Source organism: Rattus norvegicus, chromosome 18, assembly GCF_036323735.1.
Source record: "Rattus norvegicus strain BN/NHsdMcwi chromosome 18, GRCr8, whole genome shotgun sequence".
NCBI classification, from domain to species: domain Eukaryota; kingdom Metazoa; phylum Chordata; class Mammalia; order Rodentia; family Muridae; genus Rattus; species Rattus norvegicus.
In genome coordinates, this window is record NC_086036.1 from 28,158,983 (window position 1) to 28,180,043 (window position 21,061).

Sequence of the window (21,061 nt, forward strand, 5' to 3'; positions counted from 1 at the left end):
GGCAGAAAAGAGGAGCGCGCTCGGCTACCGCGGCCGCCACGGAGCCGCGAGCGCGAGCCACGGAGGGGTGGGCAGCGCGGGGCGCGCGCTGACGTCGCCGGGAGTCACGCACGGAGCGCCGGGTTACGCGCCGACGTCTGGCTGCCACGACTCGCCGTGGCGGCGACGGCGGCGGCGAGAGGATCCCGCTAGGGGAGAAGGGGAGAGAGCTGACGGGGCTGTGAGTGAGCGGGAGGAGCGGGGTGCCAGCCCGGCCTGCCCGCTGGAGCGAAAGCCAGAGCGAACGAGGCCGGAGCCCACCGCGCGGCCGCCGCCTCCGCCTCCTCCCCTCCCCTCGCGGCCCGCCCCCGCCCGCAGCCCGCCCTCCTCGCGGCTCAGCCCGCAGAGCCCGAGTGAGGCGCCGTTCGGCTCGCGCGCCGTCCAGAACAGGTGTGCGCGCGCCTCCCCCCTCCCTCCTCCTCGCGCCCGCCTCGCGCGCGCCGGCCTCCCTCCAGCCTGCGCCCTCCCTCACCTGCCGCAGGACAGCGCCCGCCAGCCCGCCCGCCCGGGTAAGCCCCTCGCGACCTTGCTTGCTGTCACTGACACACTCGAGGTGCCGCCCACCTTGCCCCCTGCAACTGTCCTCTCAGCGCAGGAATAATTATAGTGCCATTGCAGACCCAGGCAGTGTAGCAACGCCCCCCCACCCCGGGCCTGGCGGAGACGTACGAATGAACCCCCTCCCACTTCCGAGAAGGAACATAACATTTCCCCCTAAAAATTTAAGAAAAAAAAAATTTCCTTCCGCAGGCACTGGTGACCATCAATGATGCGGATTGTTTTTTAGCCATCTCTGAGCCCCCATTTCCCCAGACCACCGTGGCCCCGAGGCCTGGGACAGTGCGCCAGACGTGGCCGACACTCCCAGTTCAGCAATCCTTGAAGGTGGGGAGGGGAAGGAGGGATCTATAATTTAGATTCCACTACCAATCCTATCTCCTGCTCCGCCGCCCCTTCCCCCAAATTACATCCAGGGTGCGTTGTTTAAAAAAAAAAAAAAAAAGACAAACAAATCTGTGCTGACATCGCAGATGAAGCCAGGCCCAAGGATGGGTAGCCGGAGCTCCAGGTCTGTCTGCTCAGTAGCAAACTCCATTTTTGTCGGAGGTGGGGGTCAAAAGGAAAGGATGTGAATCTAGAGGGTCTTCTCTGATGTCGACAGTTAAGACTAGAGGTGGGCTGTGATGTAAGAGAAGGGACCCTACAAACACATCTACTCTAAGCTTGAACTTTGGTAGAGACCTGAGAGAGACCAGCAAGGTGTCAAGGAGCTGTCGGCCTTCATCCCCCTCCCCTGAAAAAAAATTCTACCTTCTTTTCCTGTCTCTTCAGAGACGCCTGGAGGCTCTGTTTCGTTCTGATCAGGGCCCCTTACATATTTGTCAGCTAGGAGCTTTAAGGCATCTTTTAGCATCGGTGTCTATGTTTCCGTCCCATGTCCTTGGAAGGGAGATTTACAGTAGGCTGGATTTGTTTTGGCTTTTTTTTTGGGGGGGGGGGTAGACTTTGGTAGAGGGAAAAGGAAAATTTTTATTTACTTTAAGACCCTCATCCCCGCCCAAAAGACTTAAGGGAATTGCGGCTTTGAAAATTGGATGTTGACTAGAGTGTGGAAAAAGCTGCTGATTTCAGCTCTTTGAGTACAGTACTAGTAACCATTTACGTATTAGATGAAGAGAGAGCATTTGATCTAAATGTTTTTTGTTTGGACCTTTTCGGGCACATAAAATGTCGGATTCTCTGAAAATTTTCATGGATTTTAGAATGTGTGATAAATTTAACTCTTCTGCAAATGTTTAAAATGAAAACATTTGGGAAATGGGAAGATTATAGATCACTAAATAGCTCTTTTCTGAATTTGAATATTTAGTTCATATCTTTATTTTTAAACACCAATACAGTGTCAAAGAAAGCTAATTATCAAGACTAGGTAGGTCATTGAAAGTTTCTTTAAAAGGATTCATGAAATGCCCGTTCTGTGAGATGATGGTGTTAATGTTAAGGTTTGTTCGAGAGCGTTCTCTGAGCCAGGAAGAAATGGGGAATCCCTCTGCATTGAATATTTGCAGCCTAACTGGTTGCAATTATTGGTTGTTTTTAGTGATTTAAGTCTTGAAGATGCTTGTCTACTTTTACCCAAATAGTACTTGAATGAAGTTCCAGTGTTCTCTCTGTGGGGGTGGGGTGGGGATGAAATTGGTGCTTTGTAACATGTTGCTTCTGTTGAGAACTATTCAATGAAGAGTTTACTATCCAGAAATAAATAGCCTCTCCTCAAGTTTATTTTATTAACTATGTGTTGCATTTTTCTCCTTTAAAGATAAAAGATGAATTACATTATTTCAGAATCAGTTTAAGCAGAGGAAAATTAAGGTTTTATTTTCTTTCTTGGTCTATCTTAGAATGTGTCTGTGTGCAAAAAATGTGGGTAAGTTTCTTGATATGTAGTGATTAATTTTTTAAATATTGGTTCTCTTTAAAGAAGAATATGAGTGTATAGTGTTAAGAAAGAGGCTCAAATGACCTAGAAATATTTAGTAGGTAAATGTAAGCAAAATTTGAGGGAAAGGGGGATGTTTCTTTTCGATGATTTTTTTCATTAGTGTGGATATTTTGCTTCATACTATATTTCGTTTCTTTTTAGTTTTTCTTACATTGTCTGAAATTGTAAGATTAGTCTTACAGTTGTGTGTATTGAAGTAATAGATTCAAAGAGCTAAGCACTAGAACGGGTTTCCTTTTCATTTATCAAGTTAGTCTATTTAGGTAGTTAACACATGGCTAATAGTCTCTTTAAGTCCACACTTTCCTTATAGATATTCAAAGCCAGGATGCAGATAAAACTTTTAAATTCTACTTAAAGTTCTAAGCATTTTAAGACTTTCCTATAAGTTACTATTCATTTCTTCTGGCTGCCTTTGAAGTCTAATGTCCTACCCGTAGCCTAAGGAAAGCAACCTTTTATCTTTTAGTCTGAGACAAATCCCACATTTAAGGGTTTATGTTGAAGTTGACGTTCTTGGTGAAGTAGTAAAAATACCTACTTATTATTGTTGAATTATTAGAGGGAGAATCTTCAGTCTAGTTTACTTTTAGATATAAAGTCTCAGTTATTGCTGGTTTTCACTTAAAATTTCCACTTTAAGTGTGCAAATGATATTTAACTTGTATTTTATCTAGAAGCATCATCAATTGCCTCTGCTCCGGGGAAGAAGTCAATTCCTGGTCATAGCCCCATTTTCCCCCAGAAAATCAGGGCGCTCCCAAATTCCAACTGGAACCCCTGGAAATAAATGTTTGGAACAGCAAGAAATTTAAACAGCGAAGTTAGTCCGGGAAGGCCATTTGGAGCCCCAAACCTGGAAGAATGTAGGGAGTGACTGGCTGCGGGTAGCCTCATCGAAATCTCATTGGCCTTGTTGTCTTGAGCTCTCATTAGGGGGCAGGGTTTGGTTCATTGTAAACTCTCGCAGAGGAGCAGCCACCGCTCTAGATCGGGATTTCACTGAATCTTTTCTCCGTTTACACGTGGAAGCATAATACTGCTCTATTCTGTGCAAATACCCTGTCACTCGGCATTTAGGTTACTAGAATTACCGGGGTCTATCCAGGGTCCTGACTATCAGAGGGAGCATGTAGGGAGCATGTAGGGAGCATGTAGGGAGCCTGTAGGCACCTCTGTTGTCTTCAGGAATTGGTTTTTGTTGTGCGGAAGTCCTCTAAATGTTCCTTAACCCAACAGACTTGAAAGTAGAGAGAGCAGAAAACTCAGCACTGAAAAGGCCCTATGTGGTTCTAGAGATTGCTTCTAAATTAAGGAGAAATTATTTGGAGGCCCAAAGTAAAGATTTTGGTTTCAGAGTGTGCTTCTTCACTCTGAGCTCCTTCAGATACCACTGTTTGCAGGTGCATGTTTCTCAGGTTGGTTCACAGGATTCCTCTGATTTGCTCTCTGGTGGCCAGGATTCTTTGCTCTGTTTCTTCCTCTGTAATGGGAAGTAGTGAATGTGGCTAATGAAAAGTAAAATGGGCTCTTGCTGGGGACAGAGGATAGGAGAAAACGGAGGTGCAGAAGACATGAAGACCAGCACACAGGTTTTCCCTAAAAGTGAAAAGCTATATTAAGGGGCTTTGCCGGTTCAGGACTGGAACTGCATCTGTCCCTAGAATATTCTTACTTTAATCCCCCCCCCCCTTGGGCAACCATCTAGTTATTGATTTCTGCAGCTAAGTGGGGAAGACCACTCTGTATTGTAGAAGGAAAGGCGTTCAGCAGGAGTGAAACCCACAGATGTATAGGCACATTTCTAGGATGGAGGCAGCCGTCTATGTTGAAATGCCAGGGGTAAGGTGGCATGATCTGTATCCTCTACAGTGATGTGGATTTTGGGGTCATTGGCAAGGCCTTAGCTTTGTCATAGCTATCAGGGCTGCACACTGCAGTGAAGGGGGTCTGAGCATTCACTGTCTAGGTGTTGGAAAATAAGCCCTAGATTGTGGATCATAGTTTAAGAAGAAAATTTTTGTTTCTGATCCCCATCTTTATTCTTGGACCCCTTTCTATGGCTACAGAAGATCCCCTTTAGCTATCACCATCCAAAGACTGATAGGTTAATTAATGACCAGCAACCTGTCAGCACAAAATGCAAGAGATCTTTTAATATTTTACGTGGGTGGGGGGCTTTCATTGATACTTGCTGAGTTTCTGGAAGAGTAAAGGGGTAAGTGAACCTGGTTTAATGAGTCCTGTAAGGAACTGCGTTTCCCAGGAAATTCCTGACATTTTTAGTTCATGAATTTCCGAAAGCCTGATTGGGTTTTCTCCTCCATTCTGGGTCCTTCTAAAGAAGAGTGGGCTGGGGTCTGAATTCTCAGCGGGGCCTGGTTCATCTGCAGAGCTGGCCGACAACCCAGGCTGGGCTGAGCTCTAAGTGGCGTGCCCCCCTTCCCAAATCTCAGAAGGGGGGGCAGCCAGGCAGTCGTGGTCCCAAAGGGGATTGGTCGCAGGTTTTTGGGTGAACGTGGGTTTCTTTTTTATTATTGTTTGAGAGTAAGGGCATAGCCTACGGGAATAGGCACTGCGGGCACCCCGGCCCTGGTGCGGCTACTGTCCTCAGCCCAGCTCCCCCCTCTGGTGAGTGCGCCCGCCCGACTGTGCGGGGCTGCGGTTGGGGGGAGGGGGAGCGGGATCATCTGAGGCCAGAGCCGCTGCCGTGCGCGGGGAGGGGGAGCGGCGGGAGCGAGGGGAGGGACGGGCTAGGTGTCTGCTGCTCCGCGCCACTGCTGCTGGCGCCTGGTCCTCATCCCCAGCAGCCCCCTCTGCAGCTAAGGGTTTACCACCGCAGCACCTCTCTTGGCTCGCCTGCCTCTTCGGCTCTGCGGTAGGAGACAGCCCCGCCGGGTGGTGGGTGACACTGTCTGGGTTTGGGTGTGGGTCAGGCCCACAGGGAAAAGGGAGGCCGTGACTCGGTGTCCCCTCTGCATCCTACTCTGCTGTGCTGTGAAGGCCCCTCCCCCACATCCTCTCTTTGGGGTCACTGGAAAGCAGAGACAGGCCTGATATCTGTGCTCATTACGACATATTCCACCGCCCCCCCATCCCTAGTCCCCCGACTTCTCAAGTCGAGGCTGCTTAGGGTCTGGCCAACAGGGGTAGCAACGGCGGTGGCGGCAGAGGCTGCGGTGGCACCAGAACTGCGACGCGGCGCTCCCGCTCCCCCCTCCAGAGAGGGGTGTAGGGCGAGGGCCGGCGGGTGGGCGCCTCCTGGCGGGCAGGCAGGCAGGGCCGCTGGCCTGGGGAAGGGGCGCAGTCACGTGCCAGCGGGCGGGTGGGCGCGTACAGTAGGGCGCCCTGCTACTGTACTGGGGAGTCAGTGCCCTGTTACCGGGTCTCGTCTGTCTCGTCTCTCCCGCAGATCTCGCGAGAGTGGCTGACTGGCTGTGGGGGTTGCGGCGGCAGCAGGCGGAGCCGGGGAGGGAAAGCAGCGGCGGCTGAGGCGACTGAGGCGGCGGGCGGAGCGGCAGGCGGCGGCGGAGCGCAGCATCATGGCGGACCGAGACAGCGGCAGCGAGCAGGGTGGTGCGGCGCTGGGCTCGGGCGGCTCCCTAGGGCACCCGGGCTCGGGCTCAGGCTCCGGCGGGGGCGGTGGTGGCGGCGGGGGCGGCGGCGGCAGTGGCGGCGGCGGCGGGGCCCCGGGGGGGCTGCAGCACGAGACGCAGGAGCTGGCCTCCAAGCGGGTGGACATCCAGAACAAGCGTTTCTACCTGGACGTGAAGCAGAACGCTAAGGGCCGTTTCCTGAAGATCGCTGAGGTGGGCGCTGGCGGCAACAAGAGCCGCCTCACCCTCTCCATGTCTGTGGCCGTGGAGTTCCGCGACTACCTGGGCGACTTCATCGAGCACTACGCGCAGCTGGGCCCCAGCCAGCCGCCCGACCTGGCCCAGGCACAGGACGAGCCACGCCGGGCGCTCAAGAGCGAGTTCCTGGTGCGCGAAAACCGCAAGTACTACATGGATCTCAAGGAGAACCAGCGCGGCCGCTTCCTGCGCATCCGCCAGACAGTCAACCGGGGGCCCGGCCTGGGCTCCACGCAGGGCCAGACCATTGCGCTGCCCGCACAGGGGCTCATCGAGTTCCGTGACGCTCTGGCCAAGCTCATCGACGACTATGGAGTGGAGGAGGAGCCGGCCGAGCTGCCCGAGGGCACCTCCTTGACTGTGGACAACAAGCGTTTCTTCTTCGATGTGGGTTCCAACAAGTACGGCGTGTTTATGCGAGTCAGTGAGGTGAAGCCCACCTACCGCAACTCCATCACCGTGCCCTACAAGGTGTGGGCCAAGTTCGGACACACCTTCTGCAAGTACTCCGAGGAGATGAAGAAGATTCAAGAGAAGCAGAGGGAGAAGCGGGCCGCCTGTGAGCAGCTCCACCAGCAGCAACAGCAGCAGCAAGAGGAGACCACCGCTGCCACCCTGCTACTGCAGGGTGAGGAAGAAGGGGAAGAAGATTGATCAAACTGAATGAAACACACACACACACACACACACACACACACACACACACACACGCATACACATACGTGTACACACACACACACACACACAGCCACACACAGAGAAAATATACTGTAAAGAGAGAAAATAAAAAGTTAAAAAAAAAAAAAAAAACAAACTCCAAGGGAGCACCACCCACAGAACCTCCACCGACTGACAGTTTCTCTTCTTGACTTGCCACCCATCGCTGGATGTTGTCCACTTTATCCACCATATAAAACAGTAAGCAGCTGCTAAAAACAAAAAACAAAAAAAAATATACAAAAGTAATAACATTATATGAACTGTGTTTCCTACTTGATTAAAAAATATAAAGAACTGAGTGTTTATTTCCCTAATTAACCAAGAACTTTTGTACACGTTTAAGCTATTATTATTAAAAGTGTTTGCAAAATGGTCAAGATTATAATATTGCTGAATTATATAAAAAGTCCTTTTCATGTTGAGCTAACATTTGACTTTAGCACAAAAAAAGAGATATTTTAGAACACGTAAAATAATATTTTTAGTTTTTCTCATTTTGTTACCAAATTTCAAACCTTACATGGAGGTTATTATAGTATATTTGACATCCTATATACCTGTGATTAGAGATGTGTATATATATGAGGGCTAGGCATGCTGTGTGTCTGAGCTTTGTCTAAATGTTATGCAGAAGTTTGTAGAGTTCAAGGTACGTAGGTTTAATTCATGCAAGGTAAACAATAAGTGCTCTCTTTTATACAATATGCATTGCATCTGGACCTTAAACATATAAAATGGTCAGTGAAACTTCTGTGAACATGAAGAAATTATTAAAAAAGGCATTTAAATGAAATTTGCTAAGTTGTGATTTTTATGGTTGGAACCAAAGTTATTCAAATAGTAAAAGAAAAAGAGAAAGAAAAAGGAAATTTCCCATAATATTTTTCTGCATCTGTTTGCTTTGACTGAGTAGGTGTTTTGTTATTATTGTGTATATGAGATGTACTTGTATTGTTCATAATATATATTTTTTATTATGTGTAGAAAGATTTTAAAAACCTAACTAACGTGCAGCAATTTCCAGTGAACCTGTACTTGGATATCAGGTAGTGAGTCTATTTGTGGTCACTAGCACTGTCTCCTAAACTTGTAAGAGGTCTGAAGCTATCCTTTGATTTTTGTCAGTGCTATTAACTTATGTAGACCTGTTTAAAAGCAAAGCAACACCATTCTAGTTATCCTACTGAGCCATGGATTCTGAGTTTCATTTCAAAAGTGAAAGCCAAGTTGGTGTATGTAAAGGATTTCCATGTAGCTGTGGTGCTAGTTATTACTGGCTACATTATATGCTAAGTGTATTTGTGTTCCCAAGTGTACAAGCCTTCTGTCAAAAGTATGTTCTATTATCACTCATATTCAAAGTGTAGGGTATGAAAATGCAAGCTTAGGAGAGCACTTTACCCAGCTGGTGTCCTCCACTGAAATTGTTTGTAACGATAGTCTTTTACAGGTTTTCATTTAAAGATGTTTGTGTGCTTTTAATTGACAACTAACTTCTTGCTGCTGTATAGTAAAATATTAATATATTTTTTATCATTAAACTGCTGCATGACTATCATCTTTGAGTGAAGAGAAAATGTTATAAAAAAGATGCCTTAAATACAGTACATTTTGGTTTGGAATTCTGTAGAAAGTATTTTGGTAAAAAAAGAAAAAAGAAAAAAAGAGGATCTTGGATCTTGTCTGACAGAGAGAGTTCTGGACATGCAATTGTTTCTTGGCAAATCCAGCCATCTAGATCTACCTGCTGTATGTAGAAGAAACCACCTGTAGGACTGGGAAGGGGTCAGTACCTCTCCCATTGGAAAGCATCGGCCTAGGAAGGCAGAACAGTTGTCTTTTTTGAAGGATTTTTTTTTTCCTGCTGGCTCTTTAGGTTTTGATTTGATATTTTTAAGCTTTCTGGTTGAGTGTGTTGTCTTTGTTTTTGAGATCTACTGTATGTGTTGAATAGCAAGCTATTTTCATTGTACTGTGCATTTTCCCATTGTTTGCTTTTCATATTCATACAATGTTAAATATGAGGTGACCGTAAAATAGTTAGGAGTTTCTTTACTTAAAAAAATCACTGGAAATTATTAAATTGCTTTCCCCTCCCCCCAAGGTGCATTTTTTTTTATTATTTTCATATAGTAAAGTTGAGCTTTTACAGTGCATAATGTGACATTTGGAATGCTTATCAACTGCATGTAAACATTAATAACCTGCACTTTTTGTCTTAAGGTTTGTTGAGCTGTTTTGTTCACTGTACTTTAACTGTGATATGGAAAAGATTGCATTCTCTGTGCTGTTTCTAATTAGGAAAGAGAATTGCTTTGATTTTGTCTCTTGTTTACTATAGCTTCTTAAAGTTAAGCCTTGTGCTACGAGTTGTTGGAGTACTCCTAGATCAGTGTTTCGTAGTAGCCAGCAGTCAGTAGTGCAAGTCAACAAAAACACAGCAAACTTAGGCAAAGTGTCCTTTCTTTGAGATGCAAGTTCTTTCGTAAGGTTTTCTTTAGGGTCAGCTACCTAAAGTGAAACCTTTCTTACCTGTAGACTTCAGATTCTGCTTGGAATCCTACCGGATCAAGAAGCACATGTATTGTGCAGTTCTCTTTACACTATTAACAGTTAAACACAATCTTACTAGGACTTTGAATCCATTGTCTGATTTATGGTCAGTGGGTTTAAAAAGAAATCCACATGCAGATCTTTTAAGACTTAAAAAGTGGTCATAGAGAAGACTGAGTGACTGTAAAGATGCTCTTTTTGTTTTAAAGCATCTCATTTTCTCTCCCATTGACCTCCTGACCTCCCCTTCCCCATCTCCTGTTTTATCCTTCCCTTACATTTCCCTCCCAGGTGCTCGGTACTTTACCAAGGTTCTATATTTCAGTGTATTATGTTAGAGTCTCTTCTTGTTTTTATTTTACTAGTGGGTAGCCCCAGTTTGTGCTGAAAAGGGGGGGGGTATATTTGACCATATGTGTTACTCATTGAAAACAGTATGATCAAATGTGCCAAAAACAAGCAAACAGAACTTAATTCATGACAAGTATGCCTTATTTTTATTGATCTGCTTTGTCTTACAATTAAGGTCCAAGAGCTTGGTTAAACTATGTTATTTGCCTAAGTAAAAAAAGAAAACTTGAAATGCATTGAAATATTGATTTTTTTTTTTAAATGAGAGACACTGTCAAGTAATTTGATTCAGAGATCAGCCACCAGATTTGGAGAGAGAGAGAGAGAGAGAGAGAGAGAGAGAGAGAGAGAGAGAGAGAGAGAGAGAGAGAGAGAGAGATGGTTGTGGTGGTAGTAGTAGTGATGGTATTTGTGGCTTTTCCCCCCTTTAAATTACCAAATCTTATTTTTTAATGCTACCTTTTATTTGTGCCTCCTATATATCATGCTGATGTTAGAAGCAGCAGTCATCCAGCCACAGAGGGAGCTAAAGTTAACTAACCAGAACTGTAGAAATCATACATGCCTTTGACAACAAAGGAAGTTCATAGGAAAGCCACATTGGCTTTTCCTCTACTAGACACACATTGGAGGTAGATGAATATTTGCCAAATGAGGGGAAAAAAAGACAAAGTAGTCAGGAAAGACAAACTGTTTTCCAGCTTCTTAAAGCCATGGAAAGTAGAAACCAAAACCAATGGGAAATTTAAAAGACCTTGAAAGTCTTACTTTCTAGTCCCATGCAGGGGTTAAAATTTGACTCAAAATGAAAAGTCTATCATTTAGAGATGGATAACTAGTCCAGTTTTGTTTTGTTTTGTTTTGTTTTGTTTTAGGGAATGGAGAAAGCTGCTAGTGATTTTAACCCCTGCTGAAAGGAGACAGATAATTTCATTTGGGAGCAAATACTTAATTGCCTTGAGAAATAGCACTATAATAGTTTATGTTAATTAGTCATAGACTAACCTTTATCCCTTTCAAGCTATGCAAATTATTAAATAGGTATAAATTAGAATTGAATTAAAGAGAGTTGATTATATTGCAATCAGATGGCATTCACAAACTTAACTGGAGCATATACAAATAAATCTATTAGTTTAAGAGTTTTTTTAATGCTGACATAAAAAATATAATTTAGCTACCTGTTCTAAAATGCTGAATACTATTAACATTGTATGATAGGTCTGAAAGACTGCCTCCTTTTTTGAAGAGAGAGATTAAGAATTTTTATAATTGCTTTTCATCAAATTTTAATATTTTTGTCAAGTTTTTAGATATTTAATTTGTAAAACAGTTTGCTTTGTACTGGCATACAGATATTAGGGTATATTGATTTTAAATTTTTTGAAGCCAAGTGATCAAGTACATTTGTAATAAAAGTCAATGGATCTCTATCAGTTGTACTCACTGTTTTCATTTCTTGTTCTTATCAATGTAGGAATTGGTACCTTTATCTGCAGGAAAATGGAGCAAAATTTGGGTGGAAGGGAGGGGAGAAGACAAATCTGTTGAGAAGAATCTTGGGTGGGATTGGTGGCCCAAGTACTTCAAAGCATCTTTATGTGGACTAAGATTTAGAGTGTTGGAAAGAATGTCATCTTTTTATTCCTGATTTTTTTTTTAAACTTTATGGAACATGATGTTTGGAGAAATCTTCTCAGTTTTGTTTCTGCACTTTTAGCATTTTTATGTTTTGGCAATGTTGAAACTTTTTAAACTAAAAACAGTTTATCTGTTAACATTTTTGGGTTAATCTGCCAACTATGGTGACCCTACCATGGGCATAGAATTATTTTTATCTTTACATGGCTTACCCTCTCTTCTCCAGTATTTCCATTAGTTTTTTTTTTAATGTTATACACTGTTCATTTTTCAGATGATTTTAGAATGGGCCTTCCCGAAATTACTTGGGTAGCTTTCATAGCTCCATTTTTTAAACACATAAGTGTACTTTTAATATTTTCTTCCCCATAAAAACTGAGATAGAAAATCAAATTTTCCCCTTTTTGTTATTTCTTAGATATCGGTAAAATTTTGTTTATTGTGTGAAAGAAAACTAAGACAAGGGGATCTTCAGCACTTTAAATTCAAAACTGGGTGAGAACTCTGAGTATAACATTCATGGTTGTTATCTCTAAATTTGAATATCAGTAATGTAGAGAGAGTTCATGTTTTGTCATGAGAATAGAATAAGGGAGAGATCTTTCTAATTGCCTAAGCCAATTTACTAGTTTTATAAGTTTATTTTAAACTTTATCAAAAATTTTAAATATTAAACATATTGAAACATTGTTTTCTTCATTGTAAGCCAAAATTAGGCCATTGATAGTATTATACTCTATAAAACTAAAGTGACCACTACTTAAAGTGACTGTTAATCCAGCAGCATTAATTACCATAGCTCTACAGAGTTTGCAGTACATTTTTTAAGAAAAGCTGATTTAAAGATTTATGAAGCTATTTGATCCTAAAATCAAACCTAAATTTAAGGCCTAGGCCTTTTGGCTGGCTCTTTTTGAGCAGAAATTTCATTATTATGGGCCACGTAATGATGATCTAAACTAGCATTAGCATGGTCTAAATTAGCATTAGAATTTTAAGGTTAAGAGCAAGCAGATGAAATATGAGATGCTGGTTCTAAACAGTTTGCCATCCTCCATCTACAAACTGACTACCAATTTTGAAGTTAAAGGGTCTAGGCAATTTGCGTCTTCAGAAAAGTTGGATATGAATAATAGCCTCTTGCTGATGTTTTTTCTTGTAAGGAATTTATATTATTCTATTTTTGCCTTCATGTTGTGTTTATGTCTCCTGCTTTCCATTACATTTGCTATCCTCTCCCTCCTTTTTCTTCCCTTCTGTTGTCTAGCTTTTGTGGTAAATTGTCTCATTGATAGATGTAGAAATGTGGTGGTGATCCTTTGTGTAAAACAAAGCTACTTTTTACAGACCAGAAATAGTTTGTTGTTCTTGGAATCATATTTTTGTGCTTCCATGAGTACATACTTTGTTTAATTATTAATTTGCATAGTAATTAATTTTTTAGCATTTTATGGGGGAAATTAATGAGTTTTAATTTTCTTGGTTTAGGATCCACTTTAGTAATTCAGAAGGTCTGTAAGGTGAAAAGTCACACTTGTGTTTTGGAATTGTGGAAATATTGCTGGTATGTATTTTGGTCTGAGATGTATTAATGCAAAAGACTTCTAGGAGGATAAGTGGTAGTTAAAAGTTACAGGACAGATGACACTCTGAGTAGCTCAAACAGTAATAATAATCAGGTAATAATTTACACTGGTTGACATTAAGTCAAACTCTTCTGAAATAGATTGACAATTGGCAGTGAAGGTAGTTGTTGGTAGCTCTTGACCTCCATGGCAAGTATGTCCGACAACCTGGCTCCTTCATTCTCCTTTATGATCCTGTTCATAGCACCTGAGCTTTCCTCCTTCAGAAAGAAGTGAAATAATGACTCTTTCCTTTGAACATAGCTAATTGATGATCCAGAAAGATTTTTGTATTTTGATGTAATTTGGCCTCTCTTCCTCCCTTACTGCTGTTTCCCCCCATGATCTTAACTTGGCAATTTGAAGAGCATCTAAATGAGTACTTGTAAGGGAAGCTGGGAAATGAAGATTGTAAGAAGTATGTGTTTAAGCTACTGAGAACTGAGTCTTACTGGTTCAGAAATTGGAGAGCAGAAAGAAAAAAGCTGTTTGTGAATGGGGGTGTGAGAGATACAGAAGAGAGTGATTGGAAATAAAGTAGGAGGAATTTTTATTGGCAGTAGAAAAAAGTATTAAGATGGACTCTGCATGAGAGGTGTTGACTAAGCAAGGAGGTTGGACTTCACTAAGGAAGTGTCAGTGGGTCCCTTGTTGGCTAAGTGAAAACTGTTGGTCTGTAGCTAGTAATGGTGATGATGGATTATACAAATCAGTTTTGGTGTGAGTGTATGATGGTTTGAAGGTTTATATGTCTGCGCCTCTGAACAAATTTAAGTAGCACAATTGTGAAATGGCAGCTTTTCTGATCAAGGCAGATTGGTGTTGGGAACTTATTATTTTGGGGGGAAAAGTTAACAGTTTACCCTTTTTCATTTACCCTTTTAAAACTATCAGTGACATTTATCATCCACTATTTTCTTGGGCTCTTGTCACTGCATAGTTTATGTTTGCACTTCAAAATAATCCTTTTTTTTTTTTTTTTTGGTTCTTTTTTTCGGAGCTGGGGACCGAACCCAGGGCCTTGTGCTTCCAAAATAATCCTTTTAATCCATAAAGATCTACACCCAAAGATCCTTCTTTTATAGATACCTTTAGTCAACATGTATTTTTTAGAAAACAGTAAACCAGATACAGTCACTGAATTTCAATTTTAAGTATCTTTTCTATTTCCTTTACATTTGTAGCCATTAAACATTGTGGATTTTAAGAAGCCCTTGCTAATATATTTCCAGAATTAGATAATATGTCCTCTAACTCATGTTTTTGTTTGTTTTCCTACTTTAAAATTCCCTGTGGTTAGTGTACACAGAAGTTAATTATAATGTATCTCCCAGGTTCTTGTGTTCTTTGTAAGGTGAGTTGGCAGTGATTAGTAATCTATTCTATAATCCCGAGAGTGTTTTAAGTTATTCAAGGTGAATACTTTGTTTTCAAAGTTACATAACTCAAATTCACATTGACTATAAATTTACAATGGGTTTATTCCCAATAATTTTGATATATTACTTTCAAGTTTTATTTTAGTCTGATACCTATACATTCCTGTTAAGAATTTGTTTTAAAATAGCCAAAAGGAAGTCTTGGCCTGTACTTGGAAGGTGGTTTTTCTTGTCATGTGTCAAATTCATTAACATTAGTGATTACGTATCTTATTTTGCAGAGTTGACACTTAGTATAATTTCACATTTCATTGTGTGTCAGTATTTAAATTATAGCTAAATACTATAGTTTAAATCTGTGCAGAGCCTTCTTAAAGAGCTCCTCCCTTAGGAATTGTTTAAAAGAAGTGAAGAACAGTGCTTTAAATGACTGAGATGAGTCTGAGAGGTTTCCTCAAGTCTAGGCAATGGAGATAAACGATAGCCCATTTCTATGCTGCATACAGTTGTTAGGGTTTGATAATATGTAGAAAGTGCAAAAGCAGAAAAGACTGTGTAAGTGGCCTATAAATTTATAGTTTTCATTATTGCACTATTTATCTTTGCACTTGAGTTTTTGGAAATTAAAGACTAGCACTTTCACTTTTGTTTCTAGTCTTTTCTAATTTCTTGCAAAATTGTTTTCAATATCCCACCCAAAGTTAAACTCATATGCAATTACATATGCTTTATAAGGCCAAGAAAATATTTATTAATGTTATCTATATAACAGTAAATTTTGTTTTGATAAAAATTTTAATATAGATCTTTATTTGCCCATAAAATTCTTTATAAATATGAGCTTTATTAAGCTGTTAAAGTAAAAGCTTAGGATAGGAAGTAATGTCTTCTGTATATAAAATTGTGTCTTTGAAATCCATTTTCCAGCCTAGTATGGCCTGGCTTTTGAGTGTTAGTATGTTTTCATTAGCAAGTGATATCTGAGTCTTACTGGGCAAGTGCTTAAGAAACTGGAAGTGAATAAATAGGTGGCAGTTCCCTCTTCTGTGTAGCTTTCTATAAGGTTCATATAACTTCTCTGTGGTTTATGTCATATGCTGGTATTTCATGAAATGAGTGTTTCTTTTGAAAATTTAAGATTGATGCTTTTTGAGGATGGTTATAGCAAAGGATATAGGACTTTCATTTAACCATTGGCGGTTTTATAGCCTCCTTGATACGCTCTACTCAGAGAACAAAGAGTGTACTTGTGAATATGTGATGCTGTATTCACAATTGCAAAAAGAAAAAAGGAAAGGAAAGGAAAGGAAACAAATTGAGTTTTCTCAATGGGACAGAGCGATGTATTTTTGGCGAGAATTGTTTTATAAGTTATTTAATGATCTTATTCTCTATCTTTTCCTGTAGTTTTTTACACACCTCATACTTAAAACCAGCAAGTCAGAGGCCTCTTTTCAGATTATTTTGGAAGGTCTGAATGTGTTCTGGATGGAGTGTTGATTGTGACATATTCCTCCCATCATGTTCTGCTGGTCACTGTGGCTCATAGTGTTTGCAAGTTCTGTTGAAAATTCAGTGATGCATTTGAAATGAGAATATCTTCTACAACATGGTATGGATGTGTGTGGCTAGATTCCATGATGTAGCATGGTTGTGGAACAATAGCCTTGATTTAATTTAAATAGAAAGTTTTAACCATAGTCCAGATTTTATGTACAGGAATTGTGCCAGGTACTTGTCTAAATGTGGACCAATTTTGGAAATGAAAGTTAATGGATGTGGATTTGACTCCAGATAATTCTGTACTCAAAACTAAAGTTAAAGGCTCACACCATTAGAGTTACCTACATTTGATGGCCTTAGCTCTTTAAATGTGGATGACATTCAGCATTATATCTGTGAATTTCCTTAGGAAAAGAAAAGTTCAGTCTTTATACCTTTTCTTGGAGGCTAAATTTACCACATATGGAAGTGAGAAAATTGTAGCAAGTGTCTTTATTTTTGTAATGGAGTTTAACCAGCTTAATTAATTCCTTTTCCTACTTTGAATCACTTATTTCCCATATATAAATAAAGGGAAAGATCAGTAACCTCCCCACCCCCAGGCAATTTTTGTTGTCTGCCTCCATTTCCCAATCCTATTACACAATGAATTACGGGTATCCCTCTTAAGTCCCTGTAGTACTTTGGGTGGGGGGTGTCACAAATACCTTTGAAAATCTGATGAAAGTGATGGACCCTTTCCCCAGGGGAAAAATGCACATAATACAGATAATTTTGCTACAACCTCAGGGTCATCACTTACCTTCTGAAACCCAAGTTAGAAAATTTTTTGCTTTGAGCAAACTTTGGAAAACTTTAATAAAAATAATTGATAAAGAGCTATTGGCTTAAAACATTTCAGATTGGAATTATTATCACATAGTGGCCCCTACTAGTGAAATGGGACATTGCAACTAGCTTTGTTAGACTTTATAACATCCAGATAGAAGGGAAAGAGAAGTAAAGTTCTGAGAGCTATTTATAAGGAGTCAGGTCATCTCCAGATGTGGGAGCCAGTCCTGGTTCAAGGTAGGGGTCAAGGTGCCTGACAAGTTTAGCAGGGTAGAGTTTGATAAACCATGCTCAGGATGCCAAGGGGTTAACCATTATCTTAACCCCTTCCTCACCAAAAGATTTTAGTTTTGTCTGTTGGGAAAGAAAGATGGCGCTAGGGAAAAATGAGTTGCCTTACAACTTTGCTGGGACACATCAGTTTGGTGAAGTGTGGGACACTAGTATTATTTTTGAGAAGGTGCATAAAACCAAAGTAAATTATTCTCTATGTAGAACATTATTTACTAGTAACATTTGTTTGGGTGTATTAGCTTTGACAATTTTTACCAGTAAATGCTGATTTTATTTAGAACTGGGAGTCCAGTTTACATATAGGATAGTTGATATATCCATCTTTCCCCCGTGTAAAGAATTGTCTAAAAGATTTATGCATACTTTTTACTTTTCTCTCTTGATACCATGGGGTGGGGGTGGGGAGGACTTTGACTTGACAACTGACAAATGTCTTCAAATTTAAAAATCAAGAAGCAGCACTTTAAGTCTAATTCCACGCCATTTTAGTGCATGTTTTAGTTTAATAATGATTTTTGGTGCATGCCTTTGGGCTTATTCAAAAGTGTACAATAGAAAAGTGTATTTCCTTTCATAGAAAGGAGATGTTTTTCTACTTTGCAACATGTGATTACAAAAATCTTCCTCTGTGGGAAGATTAACCATGTATTGAACTACTGAAAAGTATATATTTTTAGATATACAGAAGGAATCTACACGGGGCAGCATTCAGACCTATATAGAAGTCATAAAATTCTGTATAGGACCAAAAGGAAGTAACATAAAACACTTAAACAGACTATGTTGGGTAGAAATACCTTTCGATCTTGCATTGACTTCCAAAATGAAAATGCCACAGAAGTTCGCTGAAACTTTTGTTTGAATTTTCTGTCAGTGTATATAGCCCAAATGCAGCAGCTTTGGGTTAGCACAATGTAAGAATCAAAACACAAAACTAAATAGTTCAGTCTGGTTTGCCAATCCAGCCTGACTGAAATAAGTAACCAATCACTTGCAAACTGAAAAACTGTCCAACTCCTCTAAGGTTTTGACAAAATAACCTTGGCTGATGTGGGAACATTCCCGCTTTGATTTCTGACCTGACAGCGAAGATTCATGCATGACATGATTTCAAACCTGACAGTGTCTGTTTAAGGAGCCATGGTACAGTTTGCTAATTCAATCCCAGATACCTGTTGATTACCTGTAAGATCTAGAGTTCAAAGTAGCCAGCAGCCGTATCCCTGAGTGCTCTGTGCCTATCAGATAGCATGAAGTAAGCAGAGTTGGGACAGGTCAACAGCCCTGAGGACTGACCTCAGAGCAGAGCCCCAGATTCAAGAATTGTATCTGCTTTCTTGGGAGTCACTGAACTATTGTCCCACACTGCATTACTTGCTGTAGATGTTCTCCAAGAGGAGGCCCAGAGCACACATCCGAATTGCTTGTGGTACTCAGAGAGGGGGTGCTAACTCTGATGCCCTGGCCAAATTCCAGTTTAGGGATGTGGGTCTTCTTGTCATTCTTAATTGGAAATGTGCATCACTTTCCATTTTTTCCTGTTGCTCTCAGTGCAAACTACACAAGTCTGTTCCTTTGCCCCAATCCCAAGTCTCCAAGATACTGGTATTTTATGGGCCAGGTTCATGCCTTATCTTGATACACAAGAGTTGAAGAATGAGAGCTTGGCATCAGGATGCCTTATACTTGGAGGGTGGACTCTTGTGATGCCTGGGAATGAAACCTGCCCTCTTTTGGCATATGTTAGGGAGCTTGCACTGGTTGGAAGCTTCCAACCATAAGGTGTGAACGGAAACCAATTTCCCCTCTTTTCTTACAGCATGATGAGAAAGTCTTTTGGGTTTTCAGTAGTTGAGGAAGGCCGGAGTTCTGCAGCTTTAATCTGGGTAACTAAGGCTGGTTTAATCTGGGTAACTAGCTGGTTTAATCTGGATAACTAGTACTGGTTTGAGCAAGACTTTGGTAAATTAACTCGGTTCTCAGATGCCACAGACTCCGTGAGAAGTCACCATTATTTTTAGTGGCTGTGATGGAGTCCCCCTGTAGCCATTACTTTAAGATTACATGCAGAGTTGCTTTATTTTGAGCTTTTTGTGTACACACAATCCCAAACTGGAAAAACTTAAAAAGGAATCCTGCTGTGAAAGGTATATATTACTCTAGATTTTTCTTACTGTAAATATTGTAAGATTGTAATACTGTCAATATTTTATTAACCAACAAATGTTAATCTATGTGAAATCAGACTTATTTTAAATGTGCTTCTTATTTACTGTGTGTGGTCCCTGTTGCTGACAGTATTAAGTTATATTCTGATGTAAGATTAACTTTATTAAAGAATGTAAACATTAAATGTTTCCTTATGGGAAAACAAATAAAGTATAAAGAAGACAATTCTTTTCATTGAAATATACTGTGTATTTACACTTGCTAGACCCAGCACCACTTATAAACTTAGTCCACTGTCCAGTTTCAGTTAACACAGCTGACACGGTTGTGCTCCACTTGAAGGTCTAAGCCTTGGTGTTGTTGGAATATAAACGGTTTGTATTTGTCTGCTGTGAATCATCTTGAGATTTCTAATCAAGTTTGTAAAATTTTTATAGTAAAACATTTTAATGACAATTTAAAAATTATCTTCTCTAAAGAATGGTCAAAACAATGTCCTTTCAGAAATAGAGTTGCTCTTTACTATCTTTCCAAAATGACTTTGGTTAAACGGACCAGGTATATATTAGTTAAAATCTAGGGCTAAGTTCTTGATATTCTTTGAGTTTACAAGTTAATCCTTATTGGAGTTGTGCCAATATACAATAGAATATCATTAATTTGCACTGTTTGGGGACCCCATTTAAGAATGCTGAATTTTGCCAACTAAAAAGTAAGCAAATGCAATTTAAAAAGTAAATTTGAGCATTCTGTGTTAAATATGTGCAGTTATTATCATACGAAGAAGCGCAGTGTGTTGGGCTGTAATATAACCATATTTGCTGTCATGTTCTCCCATCTCAGTGCTGGGAACTCACCATGTGGAAACCAAGCAACCGTGTTGTGCGTCAGCCGGCTTGAGTTTGTTCAATATCACAGCTGAAGCTAGCAAGGTCTGCTGTGCTGCTTACTGAAGTATTGTGATTCTCTTAGGCATTGGTTCTTACAAAATATATACTGTAACAGTATACTTTGTACAGATTTAAATTTTATTTGAAAAAATGAAATAAAGTAGGCAAAAAATAAAGATGTTTATTTTTCATGTGACTACATAAACAGATCATCAGTCTTTTGTTTCAGTGTTTCTGTGGGGGAGGGATCTGGTTGACCCATTTGTTTTGGTTTGGTTTGGGTTTTGGTCAGTGGAGAGATCTCCAGGACCCCATGTCAGGTAGACTGTTTGCCTGCTACTCACCATCAGTTGGCTGCAGGCATTAAATGTGCTCTTACAGGAAAACCCCATTTTTAATTTTATTTTAAAATGAATTTATTTCCCTATAAGATTTTTTTGTGTGAATAAACTCCTTCTGTGTCTTCTTGGGTCAACTTTGAATAATAAATTATATGGTAGTGTGATAGTTAGCCAAGCTGATGCACTGAAAAGAAGGGAGAACTGCTTGATTCCTGCAGAAGGGGAGCCTTTCTTGTTTCAGATCTTAAGTTTGAGTTTGGTTTGGGGTAATAGATGAGTTGCAAGAGTCCATGATATAAGATGAAGAGTTGTGCCTTTAAGTAAGGGCCTCTTCAGACTGCTGTTCACAGAATGGCAGACACACACAC

General features: G+C 40.8%; 2 protein-coding genes across 2 annotated transcripts; both read left to right on the plus strand.

The window, feature by feature from the left end:
* The first annotated feature begins 120 nt into the window (after positions 1-120).
* On the plus strand, positions 121-20,557 carry Pura (purine rich element binding protein A). The gene is given in 2 exon segments (NM_001400915.1): positions 121-548; positions 5,955-20,557. A coding segment is annotated over 1 exon segment (966 nt). The 5' UTR covers positions 121-548; positions 5,955-6,084; the 3' UTR covers positions 7,051-20,557.
* Igip (IgA-inducing protein) lies at positions 19,066-20,557 on the plus strand. Its single transcript, NM_001400840.1, has one exon. It carries the CDS (start codon positions 20,223-20,225, stop codon positions 20,382-20,384), a length of 162 nt encoding a protein of 53 aa, NP_001387769.1. The 5' UTR covers positions 19,066-20,222; the 3' UTR covers positions 20,385-20,557.
* Positions 20,558-21,061: the final 504 nt, after the last annotated feature.